Source organism: Sabethes cyaneus, chromosome 1 (assembly GCF_943734655.1).
Source record: "Sabethes cyaneus chromosome 1, idSabCyanKW18_F2, whole genome shotgun sequence".
Taxonomy (NCBI): Eukaryota; Metazoa; Arthropoda; class Insecta; order Diptera; family Culicidae; genus Sabethes; species Sabethes cyaneus.
This window is the reverse complement of record NC_071353.1, coordinates 159,984,494-160,002,921: the sequence shown is the minus strand read 5'-3', so window position 1 is coordinate 160,002,921 and position 18,428 is coordinate 159,984,494. Positions and strand designations below refer to the sequence as shown.

General features: G+C 42.4%; 2 protein-coding genes across 5 annotated transcripts in view; both read left to right on the top strand.

Moving 5' to 3' along the window:
- Window positions 1–9,461, top strand: part of LOC128732540 (uncharacterized) — a 50,600-nt gene extending 41,139 nt beyond the window's left edge. For 2 of the 4 annotated variants that reach the window (XM_053825814.1, XM_053825813.1), the window contains exon 7: window positions 143–9,461. In XM_053825814.1, the coding sequence (XP_053681789.1) occupies window positions 143–2,703 (2,561 nt within the window). In that variant the 3' untranslated portion in view covers window positions 2,704–9,461. The remainder of the gene's footprint in view (window positions 1–142) is intronic. The other 2 variants (XM_053825812.1, XM_053825811.1) reach the window with 1 other exon arrangement.
- Window positions 7,884–10,310, top strand: LOC128732365 (PE-PGRS family protein PE_PGRS5-like). Its single transcript, XM_053825613.1, has 3 exons — window positions 7,884–7,893; window positions 9,502–9,771; window positions 9,817–10,310. Exons 1-3 carry the CDS (start codon window positions 7,884–7,886, stop codon window positions 10,308–10,310), a joined length of 774 nt encoding a protein of 257 aa, XP_053681588.1.
- The last annotated feature ends 8,118 nt before the right edge of the window (window positions 10,311–18,428 follow it).

Below are 18,428 nucleotides of genomic sequence, written 5' to 3'. Positions count from 1 at the left end.
GAAAAAATAACCTAAAAAGCAAAGCTTTAGTCGTTACGAAACCCAGAAGAGAACGTTTCTTAGTTCAGCCAAAAACTTGCCAGCGGCTTTCACTGACCACTTTTCTCCCCTTTTTCTCTTTCTCTTTTCTTCCACACTAAAGGCTACACGTGCGCCACGCCCATCCCGGCCGGGTTGTCTTCGGTGTCCTCTTGCTCCTCCACCTCGATCTACTCGTCGACGCACTCGTTGAACTCGATCTGTGACCATAAGCTGCCCCCATCGATCACTACCCACGCGCAGGGAGTTCCGGTGAAACACCATCCGCACTATCACCTGCAACAGCAAGATCAGCACTCGTCCTCCCTTCCGACGAGCTGCTCGAGGCCGGCTTCGGCAGCCAGTAGCCGAGCCTCGGGCTCGATCACAATCGCCAAGGTCGTCAATCCGCTGGGAACGGTTACCACCGTCTGTAGTGTGGATTCCGAAGGACCGGACACCGGGGCGGAAGCTCGAACCGATCGAGATTGCGACGTTTATATGCACGAAAACTGCGACGAAGCACTATTTCGACCGGTAGTGACTGTTCACGGAACAAGCGGACCGGAACGCGATCGTCGCGGTTCCTCACTGGATCGAATCACCTCGGCTCAGCCTTCTGCAGAGGAGCCTCCCTCGTTGGTCGGCCGCGAGTTGATCGTTCCGGTTATCGAAGAGAAAAACATGATCTACTTTAGTAAAGCTAAAAATAAGGAAGAGGAAAACGTGGCCAAGTTCGAGGAGCTGTCTTCTATTAACAAGAAGAGTAAGAAACCGGAGGAACTGCAAATCACCGCTCCAAAGTCCAGCAGCAAAGGCAAGACAAGGGAGGAGTTTGTAAATATTGAAGTGCAGGAGTGCAGACCGCCGCAGCAGGAACCGCCGAAAGTGACCGGTAGTAAACGGAAGGAGAAAACGCCCCCGATAATATCATCCACCAAGGGGGAGCGGAAAAAGAAATCGGCTCAACCTGAGCCGATCGAAGTCATTGAAATACCTGAACCGGAGGTGGAGGAAGTAGAACTGCCCCCAGTTGAGAAGCCTACCCGCAATCAGAAGAAAGGAAGCGGTAAAAAGAAGGACGAACCGAAGCAGTCATCGGTAACGGTTGGCAAATCTAAACCGGCAGCACAAGCGGAAGGGAAATCGAAAACAAGCAACAACAACACCGGCAGCGGAAGCGGCAGCGGCAACGCCAACAACAACGGCGGCACCAACAGTAGGAAAGAAAACAAGCAAGACAATCGCAAACGAAAAGATCAACCGGCGCAGCTGCCGCCGCCACCTCCGCCAGCAGCTGCTCCACCGCAGCCGAAGCCCGAACCCGAGGATGTGGTAGAAGCGTCACCGCCGGTGCCGCAGCCTCCCCCGTCGGTGGTGACGGTTCAGCCACGTCTGGCGGTTGTTGTTCATGACGACGAACTGCTGAAATCGATCTGCGACGATTTTCCACCCCTGGAAGCGCTAAAAATTGATGATTTAGAACTGTTTGGCGAAGCGAACGAACCGACAAATTTAAAACTGACGCGCACGGAAATTAGTGTTCAGGAATCGATGCTGGCCAGCTGCTCCGGTGGGGGCGTTGGAGCGGTGGATCTGGTGGCTGGTGGCAGCGGTGGTGAGGCATCAGCGGCGGTATCTAGTGTAGTTAGAGAGAAAAGTGTTGAAGTTGAAGAGCCGGAATTGATGTGCGTGAGAGAAGTTGTGTGTGAGGACGAGCGGAAGGTGGAGAAGTATTTTGATCCGTCGGTTCTTCGATATGAAATGGATTCGCCGGAACCGTTGCCTCCACTGGAACCGTTCGTGTGCAAAGATTTCGATGATTTGGGTTTTAATGAATGCTTAAGAGAGAAGCTGATGAAGCAGCCGAGCGAGGAGAGGACTCTGATTAACTTCGAGAGTCCACTGCAGGAAGAGGCTAAGGAAGTGGTTCCCTCGAAGGGTCGTACCCTGCTGGAGGACAGAAACATTGTGTTTGCCATGTGCTCCAGTTTGCGAGACGGCAGTTCGGCTGGAGCGGGAGATCCCAGCGGTTCTCAGCAAGCGGGAGGAAGTAGAAGTCTGTCATCGTCGATGATGCAATCGGGTCCGGTTGTTCTGCGGCAGCAGCTGTCTGTCGAAGGGCAAGATTCGGACTACAAAAGTTTAGAGCTGGACATCGACGATACGGCGATGTTCATGTCTAGGCTTCCGGTGTCGTCGGCATCGGACGAAGAGACGTCCAACTCCAACAATGACGACGCCGATGAAGAGTCGAAGACTTCCAGCAAACATCTGCGAGCTGGTGACGATGAGGACGAAGAACTGGAGCCGCTGATCTCGAGCAATAAAACATCATCTTCATCGCTGTCGACTACGGTTGTCGGTTGCGTCCCGGGTGCCAGTGGGCTCACCGACAGCGTAAGCAACTCCATGACCACTTCCGGTATTGTGGCAGCAGCCGGAAGTCCAGCCAAGACACCAATAATAACAACAACAACTTCAGCACTGCCAACGACGGAAGCGAACCAAAGTGAGCAAAGCGACAAGCAGACAACGGCGGCGGCGGCGGCAGTGGAATCGGAGGCAAAGCAGTCGTCCAACAACAACAGCAACGGCGGGAACAATGGCAATAATGGCGGCGGCAATGGCAATGGCAACGGCAACGGGAACGGCAAGAAGCGCTCGAAGAAACGGCGCAAATAATTGGCGGTCTGGCGGATGATGCTGCTAGTGGCCACCGGTGGCGTGGTGGTGCTGATCGCCGCATCACTGCTGGTTTTGCTCGTGCTATCGTATCTGCTGCTTGTGCAGCTCTGCTACGCGCTAGTGTTATATTTATTGTATTATTTCTAGGAGCTGGCCGGTGGCCTGCGCCTGCGCCTGTGCTGTGTTGCTTGCTCTCCGTCGAGCGGCACGAGCAGCGGCGGGCAGGGCAGCACAGCAGCGGGCGAGACGCCCCAGAAGGGCGCCTGACCCTTCAAAAAAAAAAAGCAAAAGCGTCATCAGAAAACACGTGTAGCGTTTAGTTTAGTTTAATTTCAAAGTTTATTTAAAAGCGAAAACAAAAAAAAAACAAAACAAAGCCAGCAGATCGGTTCTTTCCGCGCTCTTTCGACGACGGATTTTAATCTTTTCTTTTTAGTGAGGTATTGTTATTATGGTTTCAACACACACACACAGAAAAAGGTATTTATTATGTTTATTAGGAGGATTTTTTCCAGCGCTTTTCGGCAAGCGGGCGGCTAGCTCTGAACTCTATCATACTTAAATTTATTTGAGATTTTTGGGAAAACGACAAGTCGACAGCTGATCGTCGCACACAAAAAAAAACTGCACAGAAAAAAAGGCTCAATCCCATTGTGTACATCGTTTTAATGCATGTTAAACTTAGTTCGTCATTTTATGTAAAAGTTGATTTCACCTCAAAAAATATACAGTTTTACGTCCACGCATATTGTTCTACCTTCTATTCACGAAGAAAGTTCTAGTTTGGAATAATTTTTTTACTCGTACTGATTGCACCTTTTTAGAAGCGAAAAAAGCCATCTAATAATATTAAGTAGGCGCGTTTAAATTGAAGAAGAAAAAAACACACAAATGATTGACGTTTGCTTCGTCCCGGTACAATAGAAGACTAGCCTACTGCTTGTCGGATTTCCTGACTTCCTTGTCCGGTATTGATAGGTACAGTAAAGATTTGTATAACGTGAATAACAAACACACGTAGCATATAAATAATGAGTTAATTTGGGGCTAAACATTGATTTCGAGCGATTTTCAACAGATAGATACGACCGTGGCGTGCTTTAAAAAGTTGTAGGGCATATAATAGTTGACCCTCTAAGTGATACACGGAACTCATGAAGTTACGGGTTGGCTTTCGCAAGGTTTTGGAGTATCCGTTGAAATTTTTGTTTTTGTAAAATTTCTCTGAAAGCCTTGAAAATATTTTTAAGGCAATTAAAGTCGGGTAATTGGTATAATTTAAAAAACAGTACTAAGTAAATGACCTTAGAAAGTCGTCAGGCAGTCCTTCGGAAAATCCGGAATATATCGTATATGTTGGCCGTTGGATGGCTTAGCTTAGGGCTTACGGCTTAGGGGGAAAATGAAAGCTTACCAGCAGTTAGTGGTCAACGAGCGACAATTGTTCTGGTAATGCAAGTGTTTTTTTTAACTTATAATAGATCAAGATAAAATAGAACATCAGCAGTTGATGGCTCGACTGTCGGATCACATTCTTCTCCTAGCAGCTTAGAGCCTGAGTTCGTATTTTTCTTCAACCAAATCTTCTCTGCTTCGCGTTTTAGTCTGGTTTACTGATCTGCCACTGTCGTCCGCAAAGCGGATAAATTGACTAGATTTATTAAAAATTGTGCCCCGCATTTTGATCGTCGTTCGTCTTATAACACTTTTAAGCTCAGGAGAGGCCATCGCCGACAATCCACCCGAGATTTTCACACAGCACTGGATCCCATCCATTGTAGCCCTGATAAGTGTAGTAAGCTTACCCGGAAAGCCATTTTCGTCCAGAATTTTTTATAGCTCTTGTCGGTTTACACTATCATATGCGGCTTTGAAATCAATAAATAGGTGATGCGTAGGAGCTCGCGGAATTCGCGGAAGATTTTTGCAACCCAATCCTTCTAGTCTTCGTTTGTAGTCTGGCGTAGATTGACTCCGTCATCCCAAAGTTTCTAGTAATGATGTCTGCGAGGGCTGGGAGTCGGCTACATTTGCCGAAGATCGTTCCTCCCGTTTTGAGGCCCGCTCATCGGATCACAACTTCGATAGCGATGTTGAATAACATTCAGAACAGTTATCCCCTTGCCGTAACCCTCTGCGCGATTCGTAGCACATCACTCGATCCGTTATAGCTTCGATCAGCCGAGTCAGCCGCGTCGGAAAAACGTTTTCGTGCATTATGTGCCATAGCTGTCTCTTTTCAGAGAGCGAACTAAGGCGCTATAACCTTGGTCTATTGCAGCCTGGCTTGTGGTCTAAAAACCATAAGTTCATCCCCGAGGGTCCAGAGTATCACTTAGCCTTTATTAGTAAAGATACTCCCAACGACTGCATACTGCATAATGTAATATGTAAATTAATCAATATCTTCAAGGGAAGCGTTTGGTACGGGAGGTCCACGCTTTCTTCCGTCCCCTTGATTTTAATGAGTTGAACGGAATTAAGTATCATTTCTAATTCCACTTATTTCTTTGGAATTTTCTCTGCGGAACGTGCTGCGCAGTTGGCCCGGCCGTGGACAAGAAAAATGATCGATTCAAGCAATTGTCATTTTCCAGAATGCCTTCAAGTATTGGCAGCGTTAGTGTGAGATAAGATAAGATTATCTGTGATAGCTGTTCGCGCTTGACTGTATCGTAACCTGCCTTGAAATCCACAAAAATGCTTCACACATCTCTGGGGGATTTGTCGGAGAGTGAAAATTTTCAGGCACCATTGAGATGGCCATCGAAGAACAAGTTTCCCTCCTCGTCCCTACACCTATCAGGCTTCGGTGTGTACGAGTTTGATTCACCTCGGAATCACCATAGTTCGGAATAGTTGTCTGTCCACCTTCTGGCGCTTTTTCCTCCTCAGGATTGTCTAAGGTATCAGCATCTGTGGCTCGAGTAGCACGTTCCTCACAAGCGTGTGGATTTCTCAGGATCGTGGTCAACTAATTCCGCGCTTCTTTTACACTTTCATCCACTCTTATTTGAAATTCTAGTCGTTTTACTAGTCGTCAACTAATTCCGCGCTTCTTTCACACATTTTCATCCACTCTTATTTAAAATTCTAGTCGTTTTTGAAGATCTTCCCTGTTTGGCGGAATTTGACAATCGCCCAGAATTTTTCTATTGGATGAAGTTCTGTTGAGTTTGGTGGATTTGTCCAAGAATTTCTTCGCAAATTTGTCGACCTTCTTCCGGAACATCCAGGCGGGACTTGCCGACGAAAAACTCCAGGCCGGGGATCTCACGTCTCGTCGTCATTCTATTCATCAGTTCGGTTAGATGCCTTCCTTACCTTGAAGACTTGATGCCCGGCCCGCTTCATTGTCTGTTGGAAGAATTGAGCTTCTTGGCCACGTCCCGCATTAAAAGGTTCGAATTGTGCTTGAAGTAATTCCTCACCTTCCTTGCCTTTACGGGATCGCTCGTTTTTGCTTTTCGTACGCTGCCAACTCGCCGCTGGGTCGTCTAGGTCTTCTTGAACGATTTCACCCACCACGACCGGGACACGGTCGAATGGTCGATTTCCAACTGTTTAGCAATCCATCTGTGGTGGGACTGGCCTGGATTTTCAACGACCGCGCCCTTAATTTTTAGTTGAAGCATTTCTTGCTTGGCCTTTTGCCATCTCGAATGATCTCAGGTCAGGTGATCTCCAGGTGGCTTTGTGGATATCTTTGTGGGCAAAGAAAGTGTATCCGATCGTGTCGATGTGCAGCTTATGGGACCCGATCTTGATGTCCTGTGGCGCACAGCTAGCGTACATTTACTTCAGCTGCCATAGAACGCTTCCTTCTCGTCGTCGGGTCATGCTTCGTGTGGACAATGCACGTTTATGATAATGTAGTTGAAGAAACGACCTTTTATCCGAAGGCGGTTCCAGCCTATCACGCGATCCTGCATTCTGCCCATCACGATAAAGCCCGATGTTAGCTCTCGTTGGTCGCTTCACCGCTCTGGCAAAATTGGGCGTTGCCAGCATGGATTCTCAAGACCTCGCCTTTGCAACTGATCTTCTGCATTACGGCGGTGTTGATCTTTCGAGGTTTTAACTGATCGAGCAACACATTGTTGCCACCCAGGAAATTCAGCGATCTTCAGTTCCAGATAGCGAGCATCCATTCTAAGTCAAATTCCCTTGATTTTTCGTAGTTAATTTGACTTTAGTAGGTTGTTTTACTAGGACCACGCTACCGAGTCTCGTGATGGGGCTACCATCTTAGTAGATGTAGTGCCGAAACAATACATTTCTTAATTCAGCCGTTCGCTCCGGATTAGACGCTGTAGTGAGCCGCTCCTAATCGCAGATTACAATCGTGCACTTGGTAGAAGAATCGACAAACCCTGACAGATGATCTTCTTCGCTGCTCTCAGCGTTGGCATGAGTGCCTCCTTTCCTATAGGGTTACGACCTTAGTTTTCACCGAGGTAGGTTACCCGATCTCCACTCAGATTACTATTCCGGTAGGTACCACGAAGAGGAGGAATCTTTTCCAATTCCTGCTCCTATTTTAGGTATATCTATTTCATATTGTTCAACTGGAAATTAAATGAAAATGATTCCGGACTCAAAGAACAGTTTTTCGCTCATTAAATACTTTCGTGGATTTTCCGAAGAATTTATGATGGCTTCTCAGCCTCAGGTACTTTAGAAAGAATTTTAAACCTTTGCGAAAACGTCACAGAAATGAAAGTTAAATGGATGTTTCGGAAGCTCCGAGAGGCCATAAACGGGATGCTACGTGAACACGGTCTTAATTAACCGCACTATACAAATCTTTACTGTACTTAATGCCAAGCCAATCAAGCAACAACATCGTGGTGTGCAAGTGCAAGGCTTTTAGCGATTTAGTCGAAAACAAACAAGCAAACAAACAAACAAACAAGAAGAAGAAGTATATTTTCATACAAAAGAACGGAACTACTTTTGTTGACACTGATTTTTAGTCATGTTTTAAGTATTTTTTAGGGTATAAAATCGTTCAAATCGTGTAGACTTTTAAGGGCATTGTTAACAAATCAATACATTAAACAAAAACGTAATTTAAATTCATATCTAGGAAGGACAGTCTTTTTCATCCAGCCGTTTAAACGCTTTTTCCATTGTTTTTTTTCTTATTTTGTTTCGCATGTTCAGAAGAATCCAAAATGTGGTTAGGTTTGCTTTGATTTTCCTGTCCATCGGGCAAGTCGTTCAATTTTGTCATAATCGTTGAAATTATGAGCTCAAACTGACTGATAAACAAAAAAATAATAACGGGGAAAAAACAAAAATAAGTGCTATAAACATTTTGCGAGCTCACCACCACCCGGGAACGATTGTTGATTTCCGTTTTTGTACAGTTTTGTGATTTATTAACGCGATAGGAAGCATCTCATCATACACAAACACCCGCACACTCACACACTCACTAATACATATAAACGAAAGTGAATTCATTACTGTTGTTGACGTTAAAAAAATCATTACTCCGCTAGATAGAATGTTTCCTCACGGTCGATTTCTGTTTGCGCCGCCGCTATATATAGTAGTAGTGTGCATTTTTCCTAATCTTGCTTCGCGGGCTAGCTAGCTAGCCTTCTTCCAAACTATAATACGTCCTGGTGACTGTCCGTTTTTCCAACCCACCAGCGACCATTTCTTCTTCCCTCTTCTTCACTATTCGAGAGCCGCGACGTCAAACACGACAGCTACTGTACAAAAAACAAAATAAAAAAAAACAAAGCGTGCGTTACATGCTAATAATTCAATCATAAACAAATAGTGATCGTTCTCAAATCTCTAGTAAAAGTTGTTAATTTACATAAAACGATTGTAAAAGAAAACATTAGTTAACCAGCGTAACGTAAGTCCTTCGCCTGCCCCGGACGAACACAGGACCACCCAAGTAACCTGGTTGAGTTTTATTGCACTCTTATTGCGCTTTTCGTAACCGATTCGGGTCACCAAAACCGTCATAAGAGTGCCGTAAAACCTTTACCCCGTTACTTGAGCATAGACGATCTCCGAAAAAAGAAGTTACATATTTTTGCTTTTTGCGCAGATACACACATACACACATAGGGGCGCAGAAAACGTGACCTCACGCGTGCGTGGCCACGCGCGATGATTTCGATGGAAAATGGCTTAACATTGTTGCACTAAAACACTAAAACCAGACCAGACACACCAAAAGTAAAGAAAAAAAAACAAAAAACAAACAAAAACACACAAGCATAAATGCGATGCTTCGCGTTGTTACGCGAAATAGTAAACATAAAGAAGGTAAAGAAAAAAACACAACATAACACACAGGCTTAGTTGTTCGGTGAGACACAGAGGAAGAGGGTGGGGAGTGGGTAGAAACCGAGAGAGAGAGAAAGATTTGAAAACAACACGAAAAGTTAGAGTTTATTTGTAGGTGAGAACAAAAAAAAAGCAAAAAATCTGAACAAAGCAAAATAAAAAAGAAATGTGATTGTTTGTATATTTATCGAAGAAAACAAAAAGAAGAAATGATCTAAAAAAAAAGTAGTACGAATAAGAGTAAACTAATTTATGATAGTGTAAGTTCAAGCAAAGACGGCGAAAAAATTAGAAAAAAAAATTTAAAAAAAAACTAAACCAGAAAAACCAGAAGAGAAAAAATGAGAATAAAAAAATGGAAAATCAGAAAATCCAAAACCTGAACAATTTTTTTCAGTACCGAACCAAAATAAAAAATTATGTTAAAAAATCAATTTCATTTGCAATAAACGTTTCCTTTTTCGGTTTTTCCCATTCCAGATGGCCCCGGCTTTGGCGGCGTCGTTACTTCTTCGGTTAGCATCGTCGGCGGTGGTGGCGGCGGCGGCTCAACCACCGGTTCCGCCGGCATCGGTCCCATACACTCCGCCGCCGTCGCCGTCGGCATCCAGTCGCTGGTGCACCTGGACCAGGAGGACCTGAGCAGCAGCAGCTTCAGTTCGGCCAGCCGTGCTTCGCTCGATCTGCAGGCTTCCAGCTCCGGCTCGCCGACCGCCTCGTACAGCGGCGAAAATCTGCTGCACTTTCACGGCGACTCGAGCGGGTCGTTATAATATCGGGCACCGGGCGGCGGAGGCGGAGGCGGAGGAGGCGGTGGCAGTGTCAGTGGCGGCTCCGGATCCAGCGGCGGACCGCCGCGCAAATCAACACCGGCCGGGCTGCGTGCTTCTCCGTCGCCATCGCACCGCTCTTCGTCACCGTCACCGTCGCCGTCGACAAAGCGAACCACAACGGGAGAGGGCATCAGGGAAGCTAGCAGGCCTGCTGCAGCAGCAGCAGCAGCAGCAACAGCATTGGGGGACGTTTCCGGGAGGCACCGAGAAAGCAAAACGACAGCAGGTGATCACACAGTGCGAAAGGATGGAAACGGAAACGATCGGCAAACCATTGCTGCTACTGGCACTGGTGGTGGTTGCGGTGGGCATGGCAGTCATGATGGCAGTGGTGATGCTGGCAACACTGAACGTCACGTGGATCTGGTAACGGGGGTAAGCGTGCGAGTATTTCAATGGGTCCGAGGGATGAACTTTGGATGTCGACGGAAGGATGGTATTGAGGAAAAACGATGAACTAGGGAGGGAATTGGGAACCGACGGATGTTCGGCTGGAATATGTAACGTATAACTTAACTTTTAATCTAACGATAAGGTAATTGGAACAAAAAAAGGTTTGTTCAGGGTGACAAACGAACATTGTTTGTGGTGAGTACCAAAAAAAAAATTGACAAACTTTTAAGATCAGGCAGTTTATGACGGGATCAACCTCAACGAAGGTTTTTCCACTGCTAGATTAAATATTAAAATCATTACAGTTCGCATGTTCCAATTTTTACAACATTTCAGTTCAACCAGTCTATCGCAGGTTTTTTGGTCAATCGTTAAAATAGCATTATTCTCAACTATCAACTCCTCAGAAAAAAAAAGAGAACAGACACACTCTTATACACAGCAAAAAAAAGGCAACGGATTGAAGGGAATGTGCGTTAACGGCAAAGCAAACTAATGGTTTTTGGTGATAGTTTAAACCAGAATTTCCCACCATTCTACTACTATTACAGTAATAGGTAATTAGAACAATTCGACTAGTTTCATCAACCTCTTCTTCCAGGTGCACCTTCAGCGCCTTCTCCGCGTAATTAATCGAATGCCGGCGAGCGATCGCGAACGCCTGCCGGTTGGGTTGGGTGGAATATTCGTTATATTCTATTCCATCGCTCTTTGGTGGTTCAGCTCAACGCAAAACCGAGAGAAACCCCCCCCCCCCCACACACACACACATACACATACACAGCCGTGTAGAATTAGGATAACATAACTAACAAGGAATCATCACTATCGTTGACATCCGTAGAGCTTAATTTTATATTTCCTAGTATGGTTGTAGCTAATGGCAACTTCATTGTACTGCTCGAATGGGTATAGTTATCCGAGACGACTCACCAGACGATTTGGACGTTTCTACCGGGAAATTTCGGCTTAAGATTCCGGCTGAAGTTTTCCGCTAAATTTATTCGGAATTGTACTGATATAAATGTTATCGATTAAAATGTTTTCATGGAGACGCTCACTATGAGATTATGGCGTGGATAGTCGCAAAGATTCTGACAGCCAATGGGAAGCCCGATGACCTAATAATTGAATGTTGAGGTTTGGCATAAAACGGTTTGCTTGGTCCAGAACATTTTTGTGGCGTAGATTTTATTTAAGTCTGCAATGTATTAGAATTGTAGAGATTTATTGACAAAAATTTACTTTTCTAAATTATTTTTCGCATTTGACCCCTTTCTAATTAAATTCGGGTCTATTATTTTGGGCCTAGGGAGGACCCCTTAGTAAATCTTAGTGGCCGTTAGTAAACAATTTTCTTTTACAAAGGTTTTTACAGTCGTTTTTCGGCAATTTAAAGCTTATTTTGATTTTTCTAGTCCTTAACCGTTTTTCGGCGATTCATTCTTGGATGATTCTGTTTTCCAGAAGTATTTTTTGGCCATTTTATGCTGTTGATTTGGGATATTTTTTCCGCTTTTCTGACTTTTTTCGGGATTATTCTTTTATAATATTTAAAAGTGTTTTTTTTTTATTTTGTGCTCGGTTTAGAGAGCTTGTTTTACACTTTTCCGCTGGTAAGAAGTGTTTCTTGACCATTTTAAATTTATTCTGGTGTTTTAGAGCTTTTTTGACCATTTTAAGCTAAATTTCAGTTTATTTTGTCACGATTTATTGTCGCCGCTATAAATCGCCAGAAACTATTTTGGAACGATTTGGACGTTTCTACCGGGAAATTTCGGCTGAAGTTTTCCGCTAAATTTATTCGAAATTGTACTGATATAAATGTTATCGATTAAACTGTTTTCATGGAGACGCTCACTATGAGATTATGACAGCCAATGGGAAGTCCGATGACCTAATAAAATTTTCAGGTTTGGCATAAAACGGTTTGGTTGGCAGACATCAAAGCAAAACAAAATATAATAAACCATATTGGCTCTAAAATACTGCCTTGTGGGAAGCCTAAAGGGTGATCTTCTTAACTCCAATTTAGGACAAAGTTTGACGATTAGTCAAATACACAATTCGAATAAGCAGACAGCGTTCATAGAATCGTGTCAATTTCAGCTAAATCTTAGTGGCCGTTAGTAAATAATTTTCTTTTACAAAAGTTTTTACCTACAGTCGTTTTTCGGCCATTCAAATCTTATTTTGATTTTTCTAGTCCTTAAAGCGTTTTTCGGCGATTCATTTTTGGCTGATTCTGTTTTCCAGAAGTATTTTTTGGCCATTTTATGCTTTTGATTTTTCGGCTTTTCTGACTTTTTTCGGGATTATTTTCTTTATTAGTTTTTATAATATTTACTAGTGTTTTTCCGTCATTTTATGCTCGAAGCTGCGAGGATGGAGCTTATCATAAATTCTAGCAAAACAAAGTATATGGTGGCTGGTAGAGAGCGTGGTCGACGAATTTGTTCCCCTTGGTACGATGGTGACATGTGAGCCGTGAAGTAAAAAGTCGGATAGTTGCTGCCAACAGGGCCTTCTACGGATTACGTAGCTAGCTGAGCCAGATGAGGTCCCGTAGCTTACAACTCCGTACAAAACTCGCGCTCTATAAGACGCTAATTCTCCCAGTGGTACTCTACGCACACGAAGCGTTGTCGTTGAAGGAGTGCGACCGACGAGCTCTTGGATTTTCGAGCGTAAGATCCTACGATCAATTCTTGGCGGCATATTAGATGAAGGAGTGTGGCGCAGGCGCATGAATCATGAAATATACCATGTGTACTAAGATGCGGATATTGTGAAGCGATTAAAATACGGCAGGTAGCAAGGATGCCGGATGAGAGACCAGCGAAAACAATATTTAGCAGAGAACCCGACATAGGCCGACGACTTCGAGGCAGACCCCGTACCCGTTGTACGAGCGCTATTGACGAGGATGCTAGAACAGCGAGTGTTAGGGGCGACTGGAAAGCGGCAGCCCAAGACCGAGTTTTGTGGAGACGGCTCCAGAATTCGGCATGGATTCGATAAGCGGATTGTCGCCGAAAAAGTAAAGTAAGGGGCCCCAAGCTCTATAGAATGCTCGTTTAAGATAATAGGAAATGCAGCGAGCCCAAATCTGGGAGGAAAAGCGGGAGTATGTGGAGCAGCTGCATCGTACTCAGAAACGTAAGAGTTCTATTAGAAACTTAACGCATCCCGCAATAGCAAATGCAAAGATAGGTACAGTTGTGGGGGGCTATCAAGCAGCTGAAGAACAATAAATCAATTGGTAAGGATGGCATTGGAGTTGAGCTGGTCAAGAAGCCCGAGAGCTAGTCACTTGTCGACACCGGCAGATTGTAAGACTTTTGGCGTGGAAAAATTGTATTATCTACCTAATTTATAAGAAAGGCAACAAACTAGACTGTGAGAATAATCGTGCGATCACCGTTGTCAATACCGACTATAAACTGGCCTTTTTTACAATTTATTTGTTGTATTTTGCGTTCCATACAGAGGCGTTGTTTTGTTGATCGTTCGGTGCGATCATTTTTCGACGACTCACCCATAGTGAGCAGATTTGTAGAAAGTTATTAAGCCAGTTTCGTTGAAGGATTATCAGCTGTTTAGACTAAATATTCACAAAGTTCCTTCAAAAAGTCCCTGAATACAGTAACACGCATAGTTTTTCCATTGATTTCAAAGCTGCGTATGATACCATTGACAGTGAAAAGCTATGCAAAATCACGAGAACGGTTTTTCCATAAAGCTGATCATACTAATAAGGGCTACGATGAATGATTGGCAGTGCGATAAACAGATCTCGGGCGGATCGTCATGGTTATTCGAATTCCGAAGGGAGCGTTGTCACCCAATGGTCTCTTATGCATGAGATTCAGTAAAGTGCTACCGGGCGTTATAAACTAAGCGGATATCAAAACGCGGACACAATCTTCAACCGATTAAATCTATTCGTCTGCCGACGACACGGATGGCGAAAAAATGTCTGTAGCGCTGGCTGAACAGGCTAGAGCGGAAACAGAGAAGTTGGGTTAAATACGTCCAAAACAAAATACCTACATGCTGGTCGGCGGAACCAACGTTAACCGACGCTGTATTTGCTGTCATGAGAATATTGGAAAATGGGGCCGCTAATCTGAAAGGTCCGGCGGGCCTTTCGGCGCCCAGTCCGCCCCTGGTTGGAGTGGCCTAAGGAATTTACTAAGGTATCCCTATCGGATGAATTTTTGGACTTGACACACTGTTGAACGACTGAACACCAATAGACCAAACAAGCGATGTTTACACGCTCTTCCCAATTGTGTCTAGGTATTTTCTGACACTCACAAGTATTTTTTTTTGGTATTTTAAACCTGATTCAGGACTATACTTTTTGGCTTATCCTTTTTGGCCTTTATGAGTGTTTTTCGGCCATTCTGAACATAAATCAAAATAATTAGAAGTTTATTTCAAATTTTTGAATTTGAAAGAGCTTTTGGGTGATGTTTTGCCTTTTTCTGGCCTTTTGAAGCCTTTTTCCAGCTTAATTTAGGAAATTAATGTTGGCCTTTAGAACCGTTTTTAACTATCTTAAGAGTAATTCCAGCATAATTTGCTTTATTTGTCTGGCTTACCTTCAGAAATTATTTTCGTTCATTTTAACTTTTTTAGGCTTATTTCCAGATCTTTTTTTATCTTTTCGGAACATTTAGATTCAAGTATTTTGCCTTTTTAATTTTAACGACAAGGTCATCAGAGTCCATTTATGGTAGTCGGTGCCATACTACCGAATATCACCCTTCCCTTCCCTTCTTCAGTGTACCAACATGCTCCCATAGACTCGGGAAACCATCACAAAAAAAAATAAAATTAGTTCAACTAACCTGCTAGCCGTAATAAGATCTTACAACTCGAAACACTAAACATTGTATTCTATAGGTTTTATTACTTTTTGAGGCATAAATTACACTAAATAATGGGATTTCTGCCCAATTAAAATTCATCACTATATTTTCACTTTTTAGCCGTCGATTTTTCATTAGTTTTTTTCGGCCCTTCCAGTCGTCACATCACTCGCGAAACTTAACTTGAGACACTTGAGAAAACTTTAATTTACCACCCGATCAGTTATTTAGTAAGATATTATAATGATTTTACCCAAACTGTTCGCTTGAATTGATAGGAAAAACTTTACTTCGTTTCGATTGCAATTCCGAATCCGCGACCGTCGATGTTGATACGTTACCAAGGAAACGCGTGTATCTGTGAAGTGATGCCATATTCACGTTGAGTATGAAATTTACCAATAATTTTCGCTATTAAATTAACGGTCGTAAAGTGTCGAAAATATACTTATAAAATTTACTGATAAAAAAATTCACCGTAAACAACATTTTATGTAAAGGAATTACAGTCGGATTTCGTTCAACAGCAGAAATAGTCATAACAGATTATCGTGAAAGTACTGAAATCAGTAAAAAATGCAACTGGACTCTGACTACCTTCAAATTAATATGGGGTAATTTTCTTCGGCAGCCTTTCCTTGGCTTTTAACGTGTTTTTGCCGGCTTATTTTGGCCTTAGGAAAGCATTGCTTGCTAATTTGTTGACCCTTAAAGCTTTGTTCGGGATCTTTTCACCGGCATATTCTGATGCACTTTTCAATCATTTATTTCCGATTGATTTTCATTTTTGGATTTTTTCATTTTTGATATGCGAAAGTGTTTTTTGGCAATTTTAAGATTTTGAATAATGAGCTGTAGAATTTTTAGGCTGTTTAAAACAATTCCATTAATTTTATCCTTTTTTCAGTATTTATTTATAAGGCTTTTTTTGCAATTGGAGGGATTGAAATACATTTTTACGATAAACGTTTGAACCACAAAAACGATCTCCATGAAAGATAACAGAAAGCATCAGCACAAAAAAAGCTTCAATTGCTACAAAAATATTTAAAACGATTTAGTAGTTTCGATAAACTTAAGATACAATATTTGCACGTTTTTACTTATAAAAATTGTAATTGATCGTTGAATTCTCAAGAAAAAATCATTCTACAGAGCAGTACAGTGAAGTTGTGATTAGTTAGCACGACATTATGGTACATATGGTTAAGCATGCCTGTCATCGACTGTAATGATTCCTCGTAAGAATTATTTTTAACTTTCCTAAATATTTTACTAACAATTTATAAATTTCTACTCACTAACATCATTGCGCTACATTGCGTAGAACGGTTTGCCAGTGAGTGAAAATCGGTCTTTTCCCTCGTTACCAGTGACATTTACCTCCGGTAAACAACCGGCGCGTCACCATGGTAACAAGGGTTAAGACCCGATTTGTGTAAGATTGTGTAAGATGCGTGAGAGTCACATTTAGTGTTTCATAAAACACTAGACCTAATGTAACGAAAACGAAAAAAAAAGCGAAGCAAAAGAAAAACAACCGATGTGATACTGATTTGAGAGAATCGAAAACCAGAATGCGAATGTGTTAAACCTTGAATGCTTGAAAAGCATCAACCTGCAATTTTTGTATTTCTTAGCAAAACCAAACAACCAGCAACCAGTAAAAAAAAACACTAGTAAAAGGACTCACGATCAGGTGTGTTGACCCACCTGGTCGTAATCAACATGGGCCAATGGCGTGAAGTTTTTTTTCTACGTTCATTGCTTCCACTATTGACACTACAAAACAAACAACACACATACTAGAGCATCATACTACCTATCATAAATAGCAAAACTTAAACTTGAATCAATAAGCAAGCAACAAACAATAAAAATCTAGGAAGGCAAAATGTCGGCAGAAGAGTGGTTTGTTGTTGTGGTTATGGTTACGAAACCGCAAGTGAGTGCCATTTTGTTTTATGAATGTGATCGGGGATGAAAATGTTAGTATTTTCAGCAAAAAAAAAACAAAAAAAACCAACAGCAGAGTGATATTTGAATGTGACCATAGGAAGTACTTTTTTATAGTTATTATTATTATTATTATTACTCTAAAAATATTATTAGAAAAAAAAACCTAACCCCAAACTGGACAGTTTTGTTAGCGAAGAAAAAACGGGCAAGTTAGTTTCCTTTTTTTTTTGTTTTCCTGAAACTAACCGGAGAACAGTGGTTAAGAGAGAGAGAGAAAGAGGTTAGCGAAACTAATGAAATGAGTTTTGTTTAGCAATCAAAATGTAGTTTAATGTTTTTTAACAAGTAAAAAACCGTTACACGAACGCGAACGCGTAGTCTTTCATAAAGTATGGGGTTAAGTATGGTTAAGAAAGACACATACACACACAGGAAATAGGTCTAAACTGGGAGGAAAAGCAAACTTTCCGACACGTAAAACTATGCAGCATTTTATAAAAACCTACAAAAAAAAAACAAAACATACATTCAAGCAAATTTACAATTTATGTGGTATTTATTTTTAGAACAACCGTCGCGCAGAATAGTAGGGAGCAGAAACAAGAAGCTGAGTTTGAGTTTGAGTTCGAGTTCGAGGAGTAATTTGAGTAAAATAAAAAAAGAAACCACAAACGATATTCCAGTGAGCGAGAAGGAGGGTCACGCATGCAAGTGAGGTGGATTGATTGTGTAGGAGATTCAGAGACTCAGTGACGAGTGGTGATTGTGTGAGATTAGACGAAAGCGTGCTAATAGCAAGCGTAGCATTCCAAAAGTTGGCAAAACTTTGCTATTTTGCGTTCGTCATTTCTGTCTTATTACATATTAGCTGAACAGTTCTGGGGGAAAACAACTAGTAGGACACATATCTTCCCGAATAGGTTACGCGTCCGAGATGCGGGAGAGAGCATCTCAGGACGGTTCGGAAGTCATATTTCATATTTAATAAACACTCATATGCCAATTTTTGCATATTATTCGAAACATTTTTCCTCGTAGTGTTTCTACGCTTCCATCTAAAAACGAAAAGAGAGCAACAAAAAAAAAAAATTAAAAATAAACTAAAAAGCATTCGGTTTTTTCCTGGGTTACATTTACTACTACCCAACCGAAAATCTTTACCCAAATATTTTTCTATAATTTTACGTAATTAAAAGTGGGTGAACAGTTTTGCAGTAGGAAGCCTCATGGATGAATAGTTTTTTTATTTGTACACATTCATCTATGAAAAGAAGTTTGTATTCTCTACCAATATTCATTAAAAAAAATTCACGCTAGTAAACATATAGCTGAAAAAGGGCGGTTG